Genomic DNA, 14,892 nt, shown 5'->3' on the forward strand with positions numbered 1-14,892 from the left:
GCCATGATTTCTGCAACTAGGAAAAGAAAACTCCTTCCTAGAGGTAAGTGACATGCCCTAGAAGGACTTCAGTTTATACTTTACATCTACTGGTGTTTAAGTCCATAGCAAATATCAAAATCTTTCTTTAAAAAATGATGTTTTAGGACAGAAGTATTAGTGGGAGCCCTGAAAGTCCAGTTCTATGGAAGTTCTCCACTGCTTTGTAGGAAAGCCATGCTCCTGTTGTCTCCTAGTGCCAAAGGCTCTGGGTGATGCTACAAATTACAGCCATTTTCCTCTTTGTCTCCTTTTCACCCATTCTTCTTTGCCCTTTCCAAGTCCTTACAGTCCTGTGTTAAGCTGCTCCCTTTAACCTTCACCAAGTGCTTGTCACTTTGCTCCATGCTGATGTGAAAAAAGTGGAGGAGAGGAGAGGAGGGACACCGTGTAGCCTCTGTCTTTGGGACTTGCCACCTCCAAAGCAGCCAGTTACCTTGCTTTCCTCTTGAGGCTTGCAAGGTTTTGCACATGAATGGTTTTGGAGGGGTTGGAGCCTCCTCCCAACAGCTTTCCTGACATCTACAACTGTTTTGGCACACACTGACGGTTTGGAAGACTGAAAACCTTACCTAAAGTGAATTTTCTATTTGGAAAACCATGTGCTTTTCACCTTTCTCTGCCATGGCTCTTCACCCTGTAAATAAAACATGACATTAATGATGAGCTTTTTCTGCAAAGCAGCTTCAAATCAATTGAGTGTAAAACACTGTGTTCATGTTAATTCTGTAGTGAAATTTCCTGAAGTCACTTGCCACACAAGGTTTTTGATGGTGTAGCCTGGATTTTGGGGTTAGAAAGTTACTCTCTGGAGTTTCACTAAGGCTGCAGTCTCAGTGAACAAACTGGGGCCAGTCTGTAAGTGAAAACTGGGCTACTGCCAATCCTGGCTATCTCCTGGAAAGCAGAAAACATGCTGCTTTTTTATGTAACCATCTGAGAGTGATATCGAGCGCTACTGTAAGATTCTGCCCTGACTCAGAAGAATCTCCATTTTTGTGGATGTTATTTGCTTCCCCTTATCTTCTTTTATCACTGTAGGATAGAATCCTTTCTCTTTTACTTGTAGAATACAATCCTTTCACCTCTTGGCAAGCACAGAAAGACACCAGTGAAATTCATGATGACCTTATTTTAAATGAAGCAAAACAGCTACCATGGTCTGTATTGATCTTTGGTATTAAAATGTGTGAAGTTGTTATTAAAATTTTTCAGTGACTTCTGCAGCCTCTTAATTCCTAGCCCCTGGCAGAAATGTGACAGGGTTAGTCTCTGGTTACAAAGCAACTAAAAATATTCCCTGCAATATCCTTTCCATATCTAGGATTGGATTCATTTTGCTGTGTTACCCAGGAAAGTGCTTTTTGACCAGGCAGCTGATGAAAACAAACTTATTCCATGAGGCAGAGCTTACAGACTCAGAAATCTGCCTTAGTGAGAAAAAAACAGGGATAGATTCCTGTACTTCATCTCTGTAACTTACTTTTTTTTTTCTCTCTTCCCCCACCCCCCCCACCCCCCCCCCCCAGGCTTTAGACTTTATGCTATTGCAATGAGGATTGAAAATCAGGTCTTCAGTTAATGTAAAAATTTACTGAGTTCAAGGTAGTGATGATGATTTATGCACGTGTCTTCTTACTAACCAGCCCAGTTTTATAAGTGACTGAGGGTGCTGGTGAAGATGAATGACATACAATACTAATATACAATAATAAAAATACTTCTGTTAACTCTGTGAAAGCACCTTTTAGGACTGTAGATATTTTTCCTCTCTTACCAGAAAGTAAGAATCACTTAATGAAAACAAACACGTAAGCCTTCAAGTTTAAAAGCTTTCTCCGTTTTGTGGTGTAGGCGATAAACAGGATTACAGCTGTGCTGGCAGGAGGGATCCAGCAGCATGTGACATGTGGTTTGACAGAATATGGATGGGTCTGGCTTATGCCCCTTCCTCTGCCAGTGGTACGCTCCCGGGGTCTCTCTCCGAGGTGTCACTGGTCCTTTGGAAAGCTGATCAGCACGGACGTAAGGGCAGGATGCTCCAGAGAGTGATTTTCGTGGAGTAAAGTGGATGATCAACAGCAGCACCACTGGGAAGAGTGAGAGAGGGAGGAACATCACGACATCCAGGGGCTGGGAGCCTAAGTCAGGAAGGGGGGGAAGGAGAAAGATCGCCTTTTACTGAGGAACAGCATGATTTTCCTCTCTCCCTCTTGAATTCTAAAACTTGAAACACCAAGAACACTATGGATTTACGCTTTTATAGATCAGTCCAGTCTGGACACTGAAACAAAAGCAGCTGTGGAGCTCTAAGGGGGATGCTTTATACGGAGTTTGTGAATAAGGTACGTCCTGTTTCTCCTTCTGTTCTTATAAGATGCTGCATGTATAGGTGTGTACATGCTAAATATGCAGGTGCAAAATTGCATGCATATATGCACATCTGGGTGTTTACACTATGTATTTTCACTGTATTCTTAATTTAGGTCCGTCTTCATAGCAGCTTCACTAATACTTAGTTTCACATAGAATTCTCCTTCCTGTGGAATAAATTGTTTCATCATAGGAATAAAGATTTTAGGGTGTAGCCTTCCGAAATGTATCTGAGAAAGTCAGGAAAATATTCTGAAAGTTTTGGTATTTAGTGTTTGCACAGTGTCTTTTATTTCTTTCTCTCCTCCACCCCACTTCATGGCATTAGAGTCTCTAGGCATGTGTGATATAACCAGAGATAATTTAATGATGTAACGTGCCTGAGCAGTGTAATAGCATTTTGATAAATCTTGTGGGTTTTGGACTGGTGTTTCCTTTAGTCTTTTTGGAGGTCTGTACAAATCTGGCATTACCTTTATTACAGAATGAATTTGGAAAAGAGAATAATTTTTGTCTTCAGGCAATATAAGGAGCTGCAAATATTGATTTGATTTGATACTATCTGATTAATACTGATTTGATACTGATTCTTGGTTAATTGCAAAGTATGATATTTAAACCAGTGCCCCTAAACACTCCCTTAAAACAAGAGAGAAAGTATTTGCAGAAACTGTGTCCATGTCCCTTCCTCACAGCTTTGCTTGTTCGTAGAGAGAAGGCAATTGCCTGGAGTTGTAAGTCAGCATAGTGTTGTGACAGCACTTTACACCAAAGAAAAACCAGCTTTTTGTATTTAGCAGAACTCTAAACTGCATTTAATTGCAAATTAGCACTGAAGTACTCGTCTGAGAGTCGGGCATCGGCAAATCCTAGTGTTTGCATGCAGCCGGAGGGTGTTGAGCTGCTGAGCTGGATGCAGGCACCTTGTGCCTGGCTGCACCGAAGTTTGCAGTGAGGAACTACTGCTTCAGTAGTAAACAGGCAACAAAAAGGACAATTTTAATATCGGACTCAGCCTGTAATAGGAGAAGAGAGATCCAGCAGAGAGAGGGAGGGAAAGGGAGTCAGCATTTCCAAGTTACATTCCCAGCCTATGACTCGCTAAATCACTAAGCCGCTCTAATTAAGTTTATGAGCTAGAAAATAGTTATGCACGTATTTACTCAGGCCTTATTGTTTTACATGAGAAAGGATCAGATGAGATTTTCTATGCTGGTCTGCCAGGAAGCCACTTGTTTCTCCTTGGGACAGGATCAGGCTTTTGTGTGTCTCCAGGATGCTTGTTTAATGGACAAGCAGCTAGTGATGTCAAAGTGGAGGAATAGAATTTCTCTGCAACAGGAAACCTCCACCTAAAAGTCTTCCAGGAGCCTAAACCAATATTGCAGGTCCTGTATCTCGTGAGGTGGCATTGCCTTTCTGTTCTTCTTTAGCTGGTCTTGTCTGTATAGCTTTTTTCTTGATGATTGCTCTCCTGCGGTGCTACTGTTGGGGTACCGTTTTCTTGGTTAAAATTGTACTTGCCAGGTAACTTAGCCCCATTTTTGTCCTCTCTAAACCATGCCTTGACTGTGTCCACTTTTCCTTTTCTTCTAGGCAGTCTCTGCTGATTGTGTAGCTCCTGTGTTTGAGCGGCACACACTTTTTTTGACAAGTCAACCTCAGGAAAGCAGGAGTGTGAAACCTGGTTTGTCGCTGGTGCACTGTAGGTACCACAGAAGTAGTCAATAAAACCTTTGCGGCCTCTTCAGACCCTGTGAAATGTTTGCTTTATTTTCTTTTGGTTGGTTTTGGCTCAGGTTTATAGAGACACCCAAATTCCCTCTGCAAGATTAGGAGAAGGGCAGAGCCAGATACCCAGCATGTTTAAGTCAGCATTACTCCACTGTAGCAGGTTCATACAGCTGAAGGTATGTTCGCCACCAGGACCCCCAGGAAAACCAGTGCAAGAAAACATCGTCCTGTCTGCCCCAGCCAAGAGCAGTGGTGTGTGCCCTGAAATGCATAAGCAGGGGGAACTCAGACATGGATGCAAGGAAATGCTGATGTGCCAGAGGGCTCCCTGGGGATACGAAGGGAACACAGATCTTTTCGGCTCTTGAAGTTGAGGAACTATTCCATGAGGGCTCGAATCTGGAGATGAATTTTTTTAATCTAAACAAGGTCCCTGGTACAATGTGTTTGTCTTGGGCAAGCTGTGAATGCATTTTGGGTGCTGCCTTCCCATGCCCCTTGGTGAGGGTGCTGGAAATGCCCTCTGCTGTGGGAACTGGCTCAGGTGCAAGGTGCTGCATGGTGTGTTGTTGTGATGTTGGTGTGTATGATGCTTTGCAGTTAGGTTGATTTTATGAACGAAAACCCAAACAGAAGGAAATCTGTATTATTGTCTATCAAATACGTACATGTCTCTTCATTTTAATTTTTGTTCCCAAATGGAGTTTCTCTCAGTGCTTCTGTCCATAAATAATGCTTGAGTTTGAATTCAGGTTCTTCTGAATTTCACTTACTGTTTTCCTCTTGCCTTTCTTCTCCTACATCTCTTGCAATTCATTTATATTTTGTGCTATAATACCATGGTGACTTTCAAGTTTTTTTGAGACCCTAAAAAGCACTGCTGATGCCCAATTCTTGCCAAAGCAATGACACTAGTTGACACATAAGTGGACTTCTCCATATGTGTGTTACCTGTTCAAGGCATTTGAATTGTCTTCCCTGTGCACAATCCTGCTCATAATCCATTTTGCATTAACAAGTCTTTTATAAAGGCTGAATTCAACAGATTATTGAATCTACACTAATTACACTCCTAAAATACTGAAATTAATCCCTAATATTATTTCTCTCCAAAAGGATCTACCTATATCAGATATTAAGGATTTTGGGGGAAATGAGTCTCTGATCTAACGATGTGAGTTGTTTAAGAAGTGAGTGGTCTCAAGTTTCTTTCCTTCAGAATTTTAATTAATCTCAGGAAAAAAATTGCCTAGGGAGGCAATTGTTAAGGATAGACTGGACAGTCGTCTGTACCAACATAATTAGCATTTACCCTGCTATGAAATAAAAGTAAGTGTTTGCTTCATGTCCTCACCAGCCTGTTTTTCAGTCATAAGGGTTGTAACAATTGTATGCCACAATTTCTTTTCTCAGCGCCTGCCTTCTGCAGGGTGCAAAGCCCCAGTCACCACTCAGCTGGTTCTCCTCAAAATACCACCCAATCTTCCAAAATCATCACTGAACATAGTGGTTCTGCCCTCTTGGAAACCATGTGCAGGGGGGTTTATTAGCAGCCAGAGTGAACAGTTAAAAGATTTATCTTCCTAATCACAGGTGACTGTTGTAAAGGCTGCTTCTCTCCCCATCTTGCTCAAATATACTGCTGTTTTCAGAAGAAGGAAATTTTCCATGATTTGCATGCGCCAGCACCTTCAGATTCTGCTCCTGGACACACACATTTATCTGGCTTCTGTCAGGGATATTAGCAGGCATTACACCACAGAGAGCATTATTTGTTGTTTTGTTGAGCTATAGGAAAACAAACCCACAAATAAATTGTAAAATTCAGATGACTTCAGGCTTGTGGAGGTTGTTACATGCCCTTTGGATACTGAGGGCTAACTGCATAAATACAGCACTTTGACAACATAATGATTGTGATTTTTCACATCAAAAATTGAAAACATAACAGGCTGCTGAGATGAATCTGAAATTTCAGTTTTGATCTCCTTATTGTAAATAAATCACTTGTCTTCCAAAGATGCTATCCTGGGGAAAAAAACAGCTTCAGGCAGGTCTCCGAGTATGAGATCACCTGCAAAATCAAAGTCTGTTGTGACTGGAGCTGATAATTTCATTCTTACTTCATAAAAGCATTGCATGCCTTCACATCTCTTAGGACAGCCTGTGGTTTATAATATTTTTCCAAAACAGCAGAACACATTATTCTTTCTCATATCACAGACTTGAGAGCCATTACACCACCACACATTAGTCCATTGGCCCACCCCTGCTGTAGATACAAATTCACTCTGTTTTCCTTCTGGGGGAAGAGGTTTAACAATTTGCTGAAAATTGCCCATCAAGTAGAAGAAGCATAAGCCTCTGCAGGACCCGGAAGGTTGCTCTGTGCCTGGTCCTCCAGACCTTCCTGGAGAAGAGTAGGGGACTGTAAGAATCTCCTTCTGAAGATGGGAAAACAGCTGGACTAGGATGGAAAAGACGGACAGTGGCAAAGCCATGGTGTTTGATAAAATACAAATGGACAAAACCACAGCTGGGACAGATTGTGCCAGCATTTTGCAGCTGCTGAGACAGCAATTACTGTGAAGCTCCTGAATTCTCCAGGTGATGTTCTAGAGGCAGATGTGACCTTAAGTTCACAGGCTAGAGTTTGCTGGGGGCATGGAAAGTCTCGTGCTGTGCCTGCAGCGTGCCAGCCACTGAGAGGTCTACAAAACCCTGAAACCAAAAGTCAGTGCCCAATAAATGACAGGTAACGGTCAGGTCTGTTCTGGTTGCTGTCACTCACCTCCTGCAAAATGTCCTCCTTTTGGCAGCCCCAGGTGAAAATTCCCTAGATTTGTCCAAGCCTTAGAAAAAACATCAGGTGGTCAGTGCCTTGCAGGAACAACCAAGTTTTTTCTCCCCACTCCTTCAGTGCCTCCCTATAGGAGGAAAAGATCAGGAAGGTTGCTGCTATTCTGCAGTCTGCTTCTTTCTTGAAAGAAGTGGGGATGGCATGTCCTTGCCTTCCTCAGGGTGAGAAAAGCCTGTCCAAGCCACAAAGGACATGGTGAAACACCCTACTGGGAGACGAGGAGATAGTGGGGAGCAAAACTGATGTAGGGCTGGCAAAACTGCACGGATTAAGCCAAGGCAAAAATCCTCAAATTGCTTTTGTTTTTAGGCTCAGAAGTTTTGAGGCTTGATATTGCCATTTTGCAGTGTCTGAGTCAGGATTTGGATCTCCTGAGGTTGGTTATAGTGGAATAGGAGCATTTTAAAGAATATATTATTTAAAAGCAGAATTGTTTGTATTAATTAAATATGAATGTCTGCAGCACAGGAATGAGCACAAGTCCATTTCTAATAGGAAGCAGTAGATTTGTGTCTTTTGTTATGGTTTTAAATCTGTTTTCGCAGGCACTGGGGGCCTTTCAGCATGGGATGTGCTGGGAAGACGGTCTGTAGATGAGCTAAATGGTGGGCAGTGGTGTAGCGCGCTCTGTTCCCACGCTTTGGTCATTGGAGACCTACTGCAGAGTGGAATCCTTTTGTGTTGTGAGTAAGACAAAACCAGTCCTTGATAACTGGTTTATTTCCCAGTGCTTGTCCAAGTGTGCCTACCACACTAGATAAAGCACTCATGTTGCAAAACACTTTTTAAGAGCTTGGGTTTGAATCTATGCTTATTAATCAGAATCAAGGACTCAATTAAAAAATGGCTTGTCTTATCATTTACTTTGTGGTTATTTTCACATATTTGCCTTTTTCTTCTTTTTCTTTTTTTCTTGAGTGCTAGCACTGAAAAATGTGCAGCCTTGGGAAAGTGAAGGTCCTCAGCAGCAACTGTTTTGCTCTACAGATCCACTGCTGTAGGTCTGTACTGCTTACTAATGTAAAAGTCGCTGTAGACACTCACATAACTACTTCTAACTTTACTTTTGTCTCATTTTTTTGGGTAATTATTACATTGTTTCAAAACTCAGTAATAAGTCTTACTGCATACTTTTAAAGCTGAAAGGAAATAGAAGCACCTAATCAGGGCTTTACCTGAAAATTTGGGTTTCACCTCTCAGCAGGGTGTTCAGCCTGAGATCAGGGCCACGTACATCTGAGTGCAGCTTTTCTCTTGCCCATGCCTTTCCAGTGTTGCTATGTGATGTCACGTTATGTTGCTTGGACGGATCTTTTGTGATAGGCAGGCATAAAATATTTTCTTAGCATCAACATACAGAAAGCTGATGTTCCAAAAGCTCTCTGATTCTCTGTCATAGGAGAAATACGAGACATTGCAATTTTACTGATTTCTGTCGTTATTAGCACAAAAGCAGCAGTCTGATGAAGAAGCACAGTACCCAGCTGAAATGTAGGAAATGTTAGTTTAAACTTTAATCTTAGTGACTTCAAAGGGATGGTTCCCCTTCAACAGGTGTGAGAATCTACCCGAGAATAACAAGCAGCCTGGTGATTAAACAAGTCTGCCAAGGATAAAAGACAGACTCCTAGTCCATAGTCTTCAGACTTTAGCCCTAAACTAAGACTAAATCAAGACCTTCTTTCTTAAGGAAATCTCTTCTACAACGTTAGGAGGTTAAACAAAAAAAAGAAAAAAAAGAAAGAAAGAAAGAAAAGAATAGTGCTCTGTGGTTGTTTTGAAATAAGTTTTCTGGTCACTGTTAATTACATTCCTAAATACAACAGCTAGCTGGACTCCTGGGAAATACTTGGCTAGGGATGTATGTCATAGAAATAAGTTTTGGCATTCATCATCAAACTGAGCACTGAGGAAAATGAGTACTGGGAAGCAGCGATGTGAAGGGTGAAGCAGTGTTTGTCCCCAGGTGTGCTGGACTCGTGGTCTGTGTTATCAGCGTAGCAGCCAGAATGGGTGTAGGAGCGCAAGGCAAAGCCCACTGGGGGCCTTTACCTGTGCCTCCACGGCCCATGCTTGTGAGATGGGGTCCACAAAATACACAGGAGAAGTTTAGAATAAAAACTACACTATGAATTGGGATCCAGCAGACACTGAGAACTGACTAACTTTGTTCTGAAGACTCTAAGAAATAGATGACATTGGACAAATTAACAAAAAAAGATCTTGCCCCTTTTTTTTCTTTTAAAAGAAAGGCACTAATGTATGCATTAAGCTTTTGTCTTTTACTGATTCAGATAAAACTATTTATAGTTTTATTGTTTTTTACATATCATGAAAGGGCAGAAAGTTGTTTTCTTAATTAACACAATTGATAATATCATCACTTTAGCTGTGTTAATTCTTTTAAAATGAGCTCCACTAATTCCTTCTGAGGTGGTGCTGGGTCCACGGACATCTTCTGTTTCACTCTACCATTTAGCCCTTAGTAAATTCAAAAGTAACTTTTGCCTGTGAGCTACAACATGCTTTTAGTTTTTGTCAGATTTATTTTTTCTTTGAAAATAGTTGGTATTAATATTTCCTTCATTTGTCTGCAAAGTTACAAAAATACTTTCCCCACTTCATACCAGTTTGGCTGTTCTACATAAACTGAATGCATTCATTTTTGGCAGGCTAACAGAATAATAATGATTGTTTTCTTACTAATTTAGATTAAAGACTTCAGTTTTTGCCAGTATCTGCCAATATTTAACCGAGCCACATGGAAGAAGGCTTAATCTGAATCTGGGTTCAAGTATACCCTGTTTGTAGCTTCCCAATATGTTTTAAGAGGTCGCAGGAACTTGCAAGCAATGAAGCCTCGTACAAATATGAATCACTGAAGTTTATATTAAAATAACATTTTAGAGTTCCTGCCCCTGACTCAGTTTTTTTAGGGGCTGTGGATCAGAACCTTTATGGCTTTTATCAGGCATGTAATGCTGTGGTATCTTAAAAAGCACATATATAAACAAAACCAACAGTTAGTTCAAATCTTGGTTCCTGAAATAATTCATCTGGGAAAATGCACATTCCCTACATTTGCTAGGCTTTGCCTAATAGTGTGAAAGTTATCCCTCTCTCTATTTTTTTATCCAACATTTAGGCACTAGATGCTCATCAGGATTGTGGCTTTTCTTGAATTGGAATTGTGAGACAAACAATTATTCTGTCTTATTAATTACATTCATTTTTGGTTTTTACACTTTAAGAGTGAGATTCGTTTGGGGGGCACAATTAATTCCTGCCAAATCAGGATGATGAACGTCTTTTAAAGCCACAATATAGTATTGAAATCCTGTATTATATGTCGCTGTAACATTTTGTTTTAAATCAAGCAAAGCTATTTTTTATGTTTTTATATCTGAAACTTATTCTTAATTTGCCAGATATGATGGAAAATTATAAGGAAAGTTTGTGTGCCTTTTTGGAAGTTAGACATTAATCTCCTTCTTTTTTTTTTCTGAAAATTTTCAGGAAATAATGTGCTCTTTCTGCTTGAAGCCAAAGTAAGGTGCTTCTTTTTCAGCAGGTAGGACTAGTCTGTCATAAAACTAACATTTGCAGTCAGGTAATTGAGCAGAACAGCAAAATCTTCCATATTGTAGCAGTCCAGTTTGATCAGAGAGGGCTTCTTCCTGCCTCGTGGCTGTGATTTCCTTGGAAAACTTGCACCTTTGCTTCCAAGGCAGATTAAAAATTTCAATGACTGGGCTTCTGGCTGGGCTTAACCTATACAGAAGTTGAAATTTCCTCTTTAAAGCTACTTTTTTATTTGCGTGCTTGTAAGTTGGACAATATTGTCCTGGTGAGCCACTTAATACTGACCTGAGTGGGAGACTTTTGTGTGGCTCAGGAAAAGAACATGCCCTTAAATATTTTGATAGTCACATCAAATCCAAACTGTGCTGACAGTTCCCAGATGTGCTTTTCCATTTGCATCACTTCAACCACCCACATAGTTCAAACACTGCAGCAATACAAGGGTTGTGGGACCATGCAAGCTGGGTAACAGGGAAGCATCAGGATCCTCTTAAAGGCCAGGTGGAGTCTGGATCAAGACTTGTGGCTATGGTTGGATGGAGAGGATAACCAGTCTTGATGATTTTGTTTCACAGACTCATGTCTTAGTCCACCCTCCTGTACAGGATGGTCTCTTTAGACTGTGTCTAGGCTGCCATACCATGGTACCTAACCCAAACCTAAATGGCTGCTTTGATGTCTGGAGCAGTGAACAATTTGGAGTGCTTACTCTCCATGGCTGTGGAAGAAGAAAAGTGCTCATGAAGTCACCTAAGGTTTGGGTGTGGGGGGGTGGGGTCGTTTTTTGGTTTTTTGGGTTTTTTTAAATTAATCAGTCTTTGCTTATTTTTCCCTTTATCACGGAAAAAAAGAAAAGCAATGAAGCTGTTGAACTTCAAAGATACAGTGCTACTTAGAGCCATGTGCTTAGGACACTTTTTGGAGGGTCCGATGTCGAGAGTGGCAGTGTGCCTTTATGATCTGACTCCCTTAAATAAGGTCTTTTTTTTCAGAGCTAGAGGGACAGCAGGGAGAGGTTTGTGGGTGCTTTAGGTATAGGTAGATGTCACCTGCCACATTTTTGGACATACAGGGCTGTTATTGAGAAGGCTGTCTGCCTTCAAGATGGAGAAGAGAGAGCAAATGGGTAAAATAATGAAATTTGCTCCTCCTCACTTAGTCTCCATGCAAGTTCGGACTTTTGAGGGGCAAAATTTAGAGTGTCACAAGTTGTTCCAGGTCCCACAGCAAAAAGTATGGAAGCCTGGGAGTTAAATGCCAAGTTCTTGCATGCCACTTCTGCCCCACCAAGCACTGGCAAGAAGAACTGGGGAGACTGAATGTCCTAAACAGCTCTTGGCTGGGTGGTTTCAAACATTGCAGAAATGTTTTTGTCTTATGCTAGATTTCCTCATTTTATTTCTTCAGTTATCCTGGAGGGGTAACCTTCATGGATGTCTGTAAGATTCTAGTTTTGCCATATCAGGGTTCACTTTATTGATCTTAGCACTCTTGACCTCAATAGCCCATTCCCACAGAAAAGGAAATGGAGAGAAAGCTCAAGAACCTTGCCTGGATGAATCTATTATTTAATACTCCTGTTGCTTCTTTGTAATTGTAATAACCAGTTACTGTTTCTTAGCATAGCCATGTAAGGTTATTTACATTAGAACCCACTACCTAAATAAGGAGAATTTATGGATGTAAGTTTTCACTTAACTGTAAAATTTGCAGAGCTACCCTCTGTAGGCGTAGTGCCCCTCAGGATATGAAGAAATTGCTGAGACTGTCTTACTGATAATTCTCAGTTTCTTGGGATTACAAGAACAGTGCACATAGATAAAGACACCAAGTTCAGTATGCATTAAACACATTGAGCAATGAAGCTATTCAGACACAAAGAATTACCCTGCTTGGTTTTTCTGTATTCTCAGTCTCGGATCATTCTTACACCCAGCTGGAAATATGAAGCTCCTATTCAGGGAAGAAACTTCAGAAACCCTGGCTGAACGCCACAACACACTGGTACCTAGACACTGCTCAGATGGATTACTGTGATGAGTGCCATATGAATAATGACATTTTTGGATAAACCAAGTAATGAAATAAATCATGGCAGGATGCTTTATGCAATTTTGAATTGGATCCTGAAATGCCCTGGGAGGTAGCAGAGCAGAAATGAAGAAAGGAAGGTGTACCTTGCGTATGAACAAAAGTATCTTTCCGTTTGCTGGTGGCAGATGTGATCTGTTGCAAACTTTGTTCTTTTGTTTTCCAGACGCAAAACTGGACATGAATGGGATGGCATCAGATCACAACACTTCCTCCCAGGAAGAATACCTCCCACACTATCTCCAGAAGGAAGACCCGTTTGCATCAAAGCTTTCTAGAGAAGCTGATATCGTGGCTGGGTTTTATTTGACAGTAATTGGTAATGATTCTGTAATTTGTCCTTTGAAATGTGAGTGTGTCACTGCAGCCTTGCAGGCACTCACAAACAAGGCAGAAGCTGCTGGGTGTTAGATGTGTAATTACATATCTCTTCACAGTAGAAATAAAAATCTAGGAGGGAGAGGAGAGAATGTGTTAGAAATGCGGTGTCAACATTGTCAGCAGTTGATGTCAAGAGACGATGCTGCTCCAGGTTGCCAAAAGTGACTAGCAGTAGACCTTCCAGCAAAAAGTGTAGAAATACTCAATTTTTTTTTTCTACAGATGGGTTAGTAGACTGCATTTTAATTATTCTTGACCAGATAGGTTACTAGACTGCATTTTAATTATTCTTGACCAGAACTGGCTTTTGCCCTTATGCTATGTGGTGTTTATGGCCTGTTTTCAAAGCCTCTCTCATGTGCCTATGCAGCAAAGAGGACACCCTCAGACACGCTCATTTGAATCTTGCTCAGCTCCTGGCATCAGCTGTCCTCTGTCACATATGATACGGAACAATATTTTCTTCCTAACACACTTCCTTCCTTTTTGTTTTGGAGTCTTTTTACCATGTGCAAAGTGACTTTGCAAGCAGAACCAATGCACTTATTTATTGGTTAGTGCACATGGATGATAACTGGGACCAACTTCTGCTTTAAGTACTCATATGCCAAGGAGTTGTCATTCAGCTGGGAAATACTGTTCTCCGTTGCTTCTAGGGATAAACTGGTTCTTCTTGATGATTTACCTTCTCTTCTTTATGGAGGTGGGCAGGTTTATATCTTTTTATGTCAATACTTGCCTCAACACTTCCACTTCTTACTAGGGTTTAGGTTTCCTTATATCTTATAGCTTTAGTTCATAAAGTTTCTCACAGCTAGACAGTTTTCTTAGTAAGTGTGTTACACCAAACTGGGCTCCAGGTGTCAGGCGGCTGACCACCAAGCTGAATACAAGGTGTACAGTGTATTCCTTGACATTTATTTTGGTTTTGAATCATTCTCTTGTTTTATCTGTTCTGTGCAAAATACGAAGCTCTTTCAGTCCTACCTTCATGTTTCTCATTCACTGTTTTACATCACTCCTTCCCACTCCCTCTTTACTACCTTTCCAATGGATCTAAGTAATGTTTTCTATAATGGAGGTCTCACTTGAAGCTTGAATAACACATTCCTCATTCTTCTGCTTATGTCTTTATTGAAAAAGGAGTTCAGAGCAGCCGAGTCAGCAGGTGGAGCGGTATCTCTGTAGTGTTCTCGGTATTCACCCACTGGTTTGTATGTATCCTGGCTTTTCACATATATGCATTTTTTCTGCTGCTATGCAGACAGATGTCTTCACTGAGCTGTCCAAAACAACCCCCCTTCGAGTCTTTTTTCACTTGGTTAAGCAAATTTAGCTTTAATCCAGGGAAATATGTCTGAGTAGCTGAAACAAATCCTTCCCATGTACACTGTGTTGCCTTGTTATATCGGCTGCATTTAGTGTACATTTATCCACACCCTGCCAGGCGTGAAATACCTTGAAAAACAAAGATATAATCAAATAAAGGCAAGGAACAGAAATCATAAATTTCCAGTGAAAATTCAAAAGATAACAATGAAGGCACAGATTTACATTAGCAGTCTGAGGAGACTGAAATTATAGTTTAAAAAGGGCTGATAATAATTTTGATATTGGACTTACCAGCAAGATTCCCACCTTCTCAGTGTTTTGGCCTGTGCTAGACTCACGGCACCCAGTGACCCAAGCCAGGGAAGTTCAAGCCATAGCTCTGCTGCATACCTGTGTAGCTCCAGACATCATATGCTACATTTTGCATTTTGTTCTGGGTTTAAGTTACTTTTTTCATGTGTTTTGCATTGCATTTTACTTGAGTTACTTTACCCTTATAG

General features: G+C 40.9%; 1 protein-coding gene across 1 annotated transcript in view; it reads left to right on the plus strand.

Moving 5' to 3' along the window:
* Positions 1-1,565: 1,565 nt before the first annotated feature.
* Positions 1,566-14,892, plus strand: part of LOC308064241 (opsin-5-like) — a 54,285-nt gene continuing 40,958 nt past the window's right edge. Inside the window, exons 1-3 of the mRNA XM_080388330.1 lie at positions 1,566-2,384; positions 4,009-4,117; positions 12,846-12,998. Coding sequence (XP_080244456.1) covers positions 2,358-2,384; positions 4,009-4,117; positions 12,846-12,998 — 289 coding nt within the window. The 5' untranslated portion in view covers positions 1,566-2,357. The remainder of the gene's footprint in view (positions 2,385-4,008; positions 4,118-12,845; positions 12,999-14,892) is intronic.

Source organism: Falco punctatus, assembly GCF_963210335.1.
Source record: "Falco punctatus genome assembly, chromosome: 5".
In the NCBI taxonomy this organism is placed as follows: Eukaryota; Metazoa; Chordata; class Aves; order Falconiformes; family Falconidae; genus Falco; species Falco punctatus.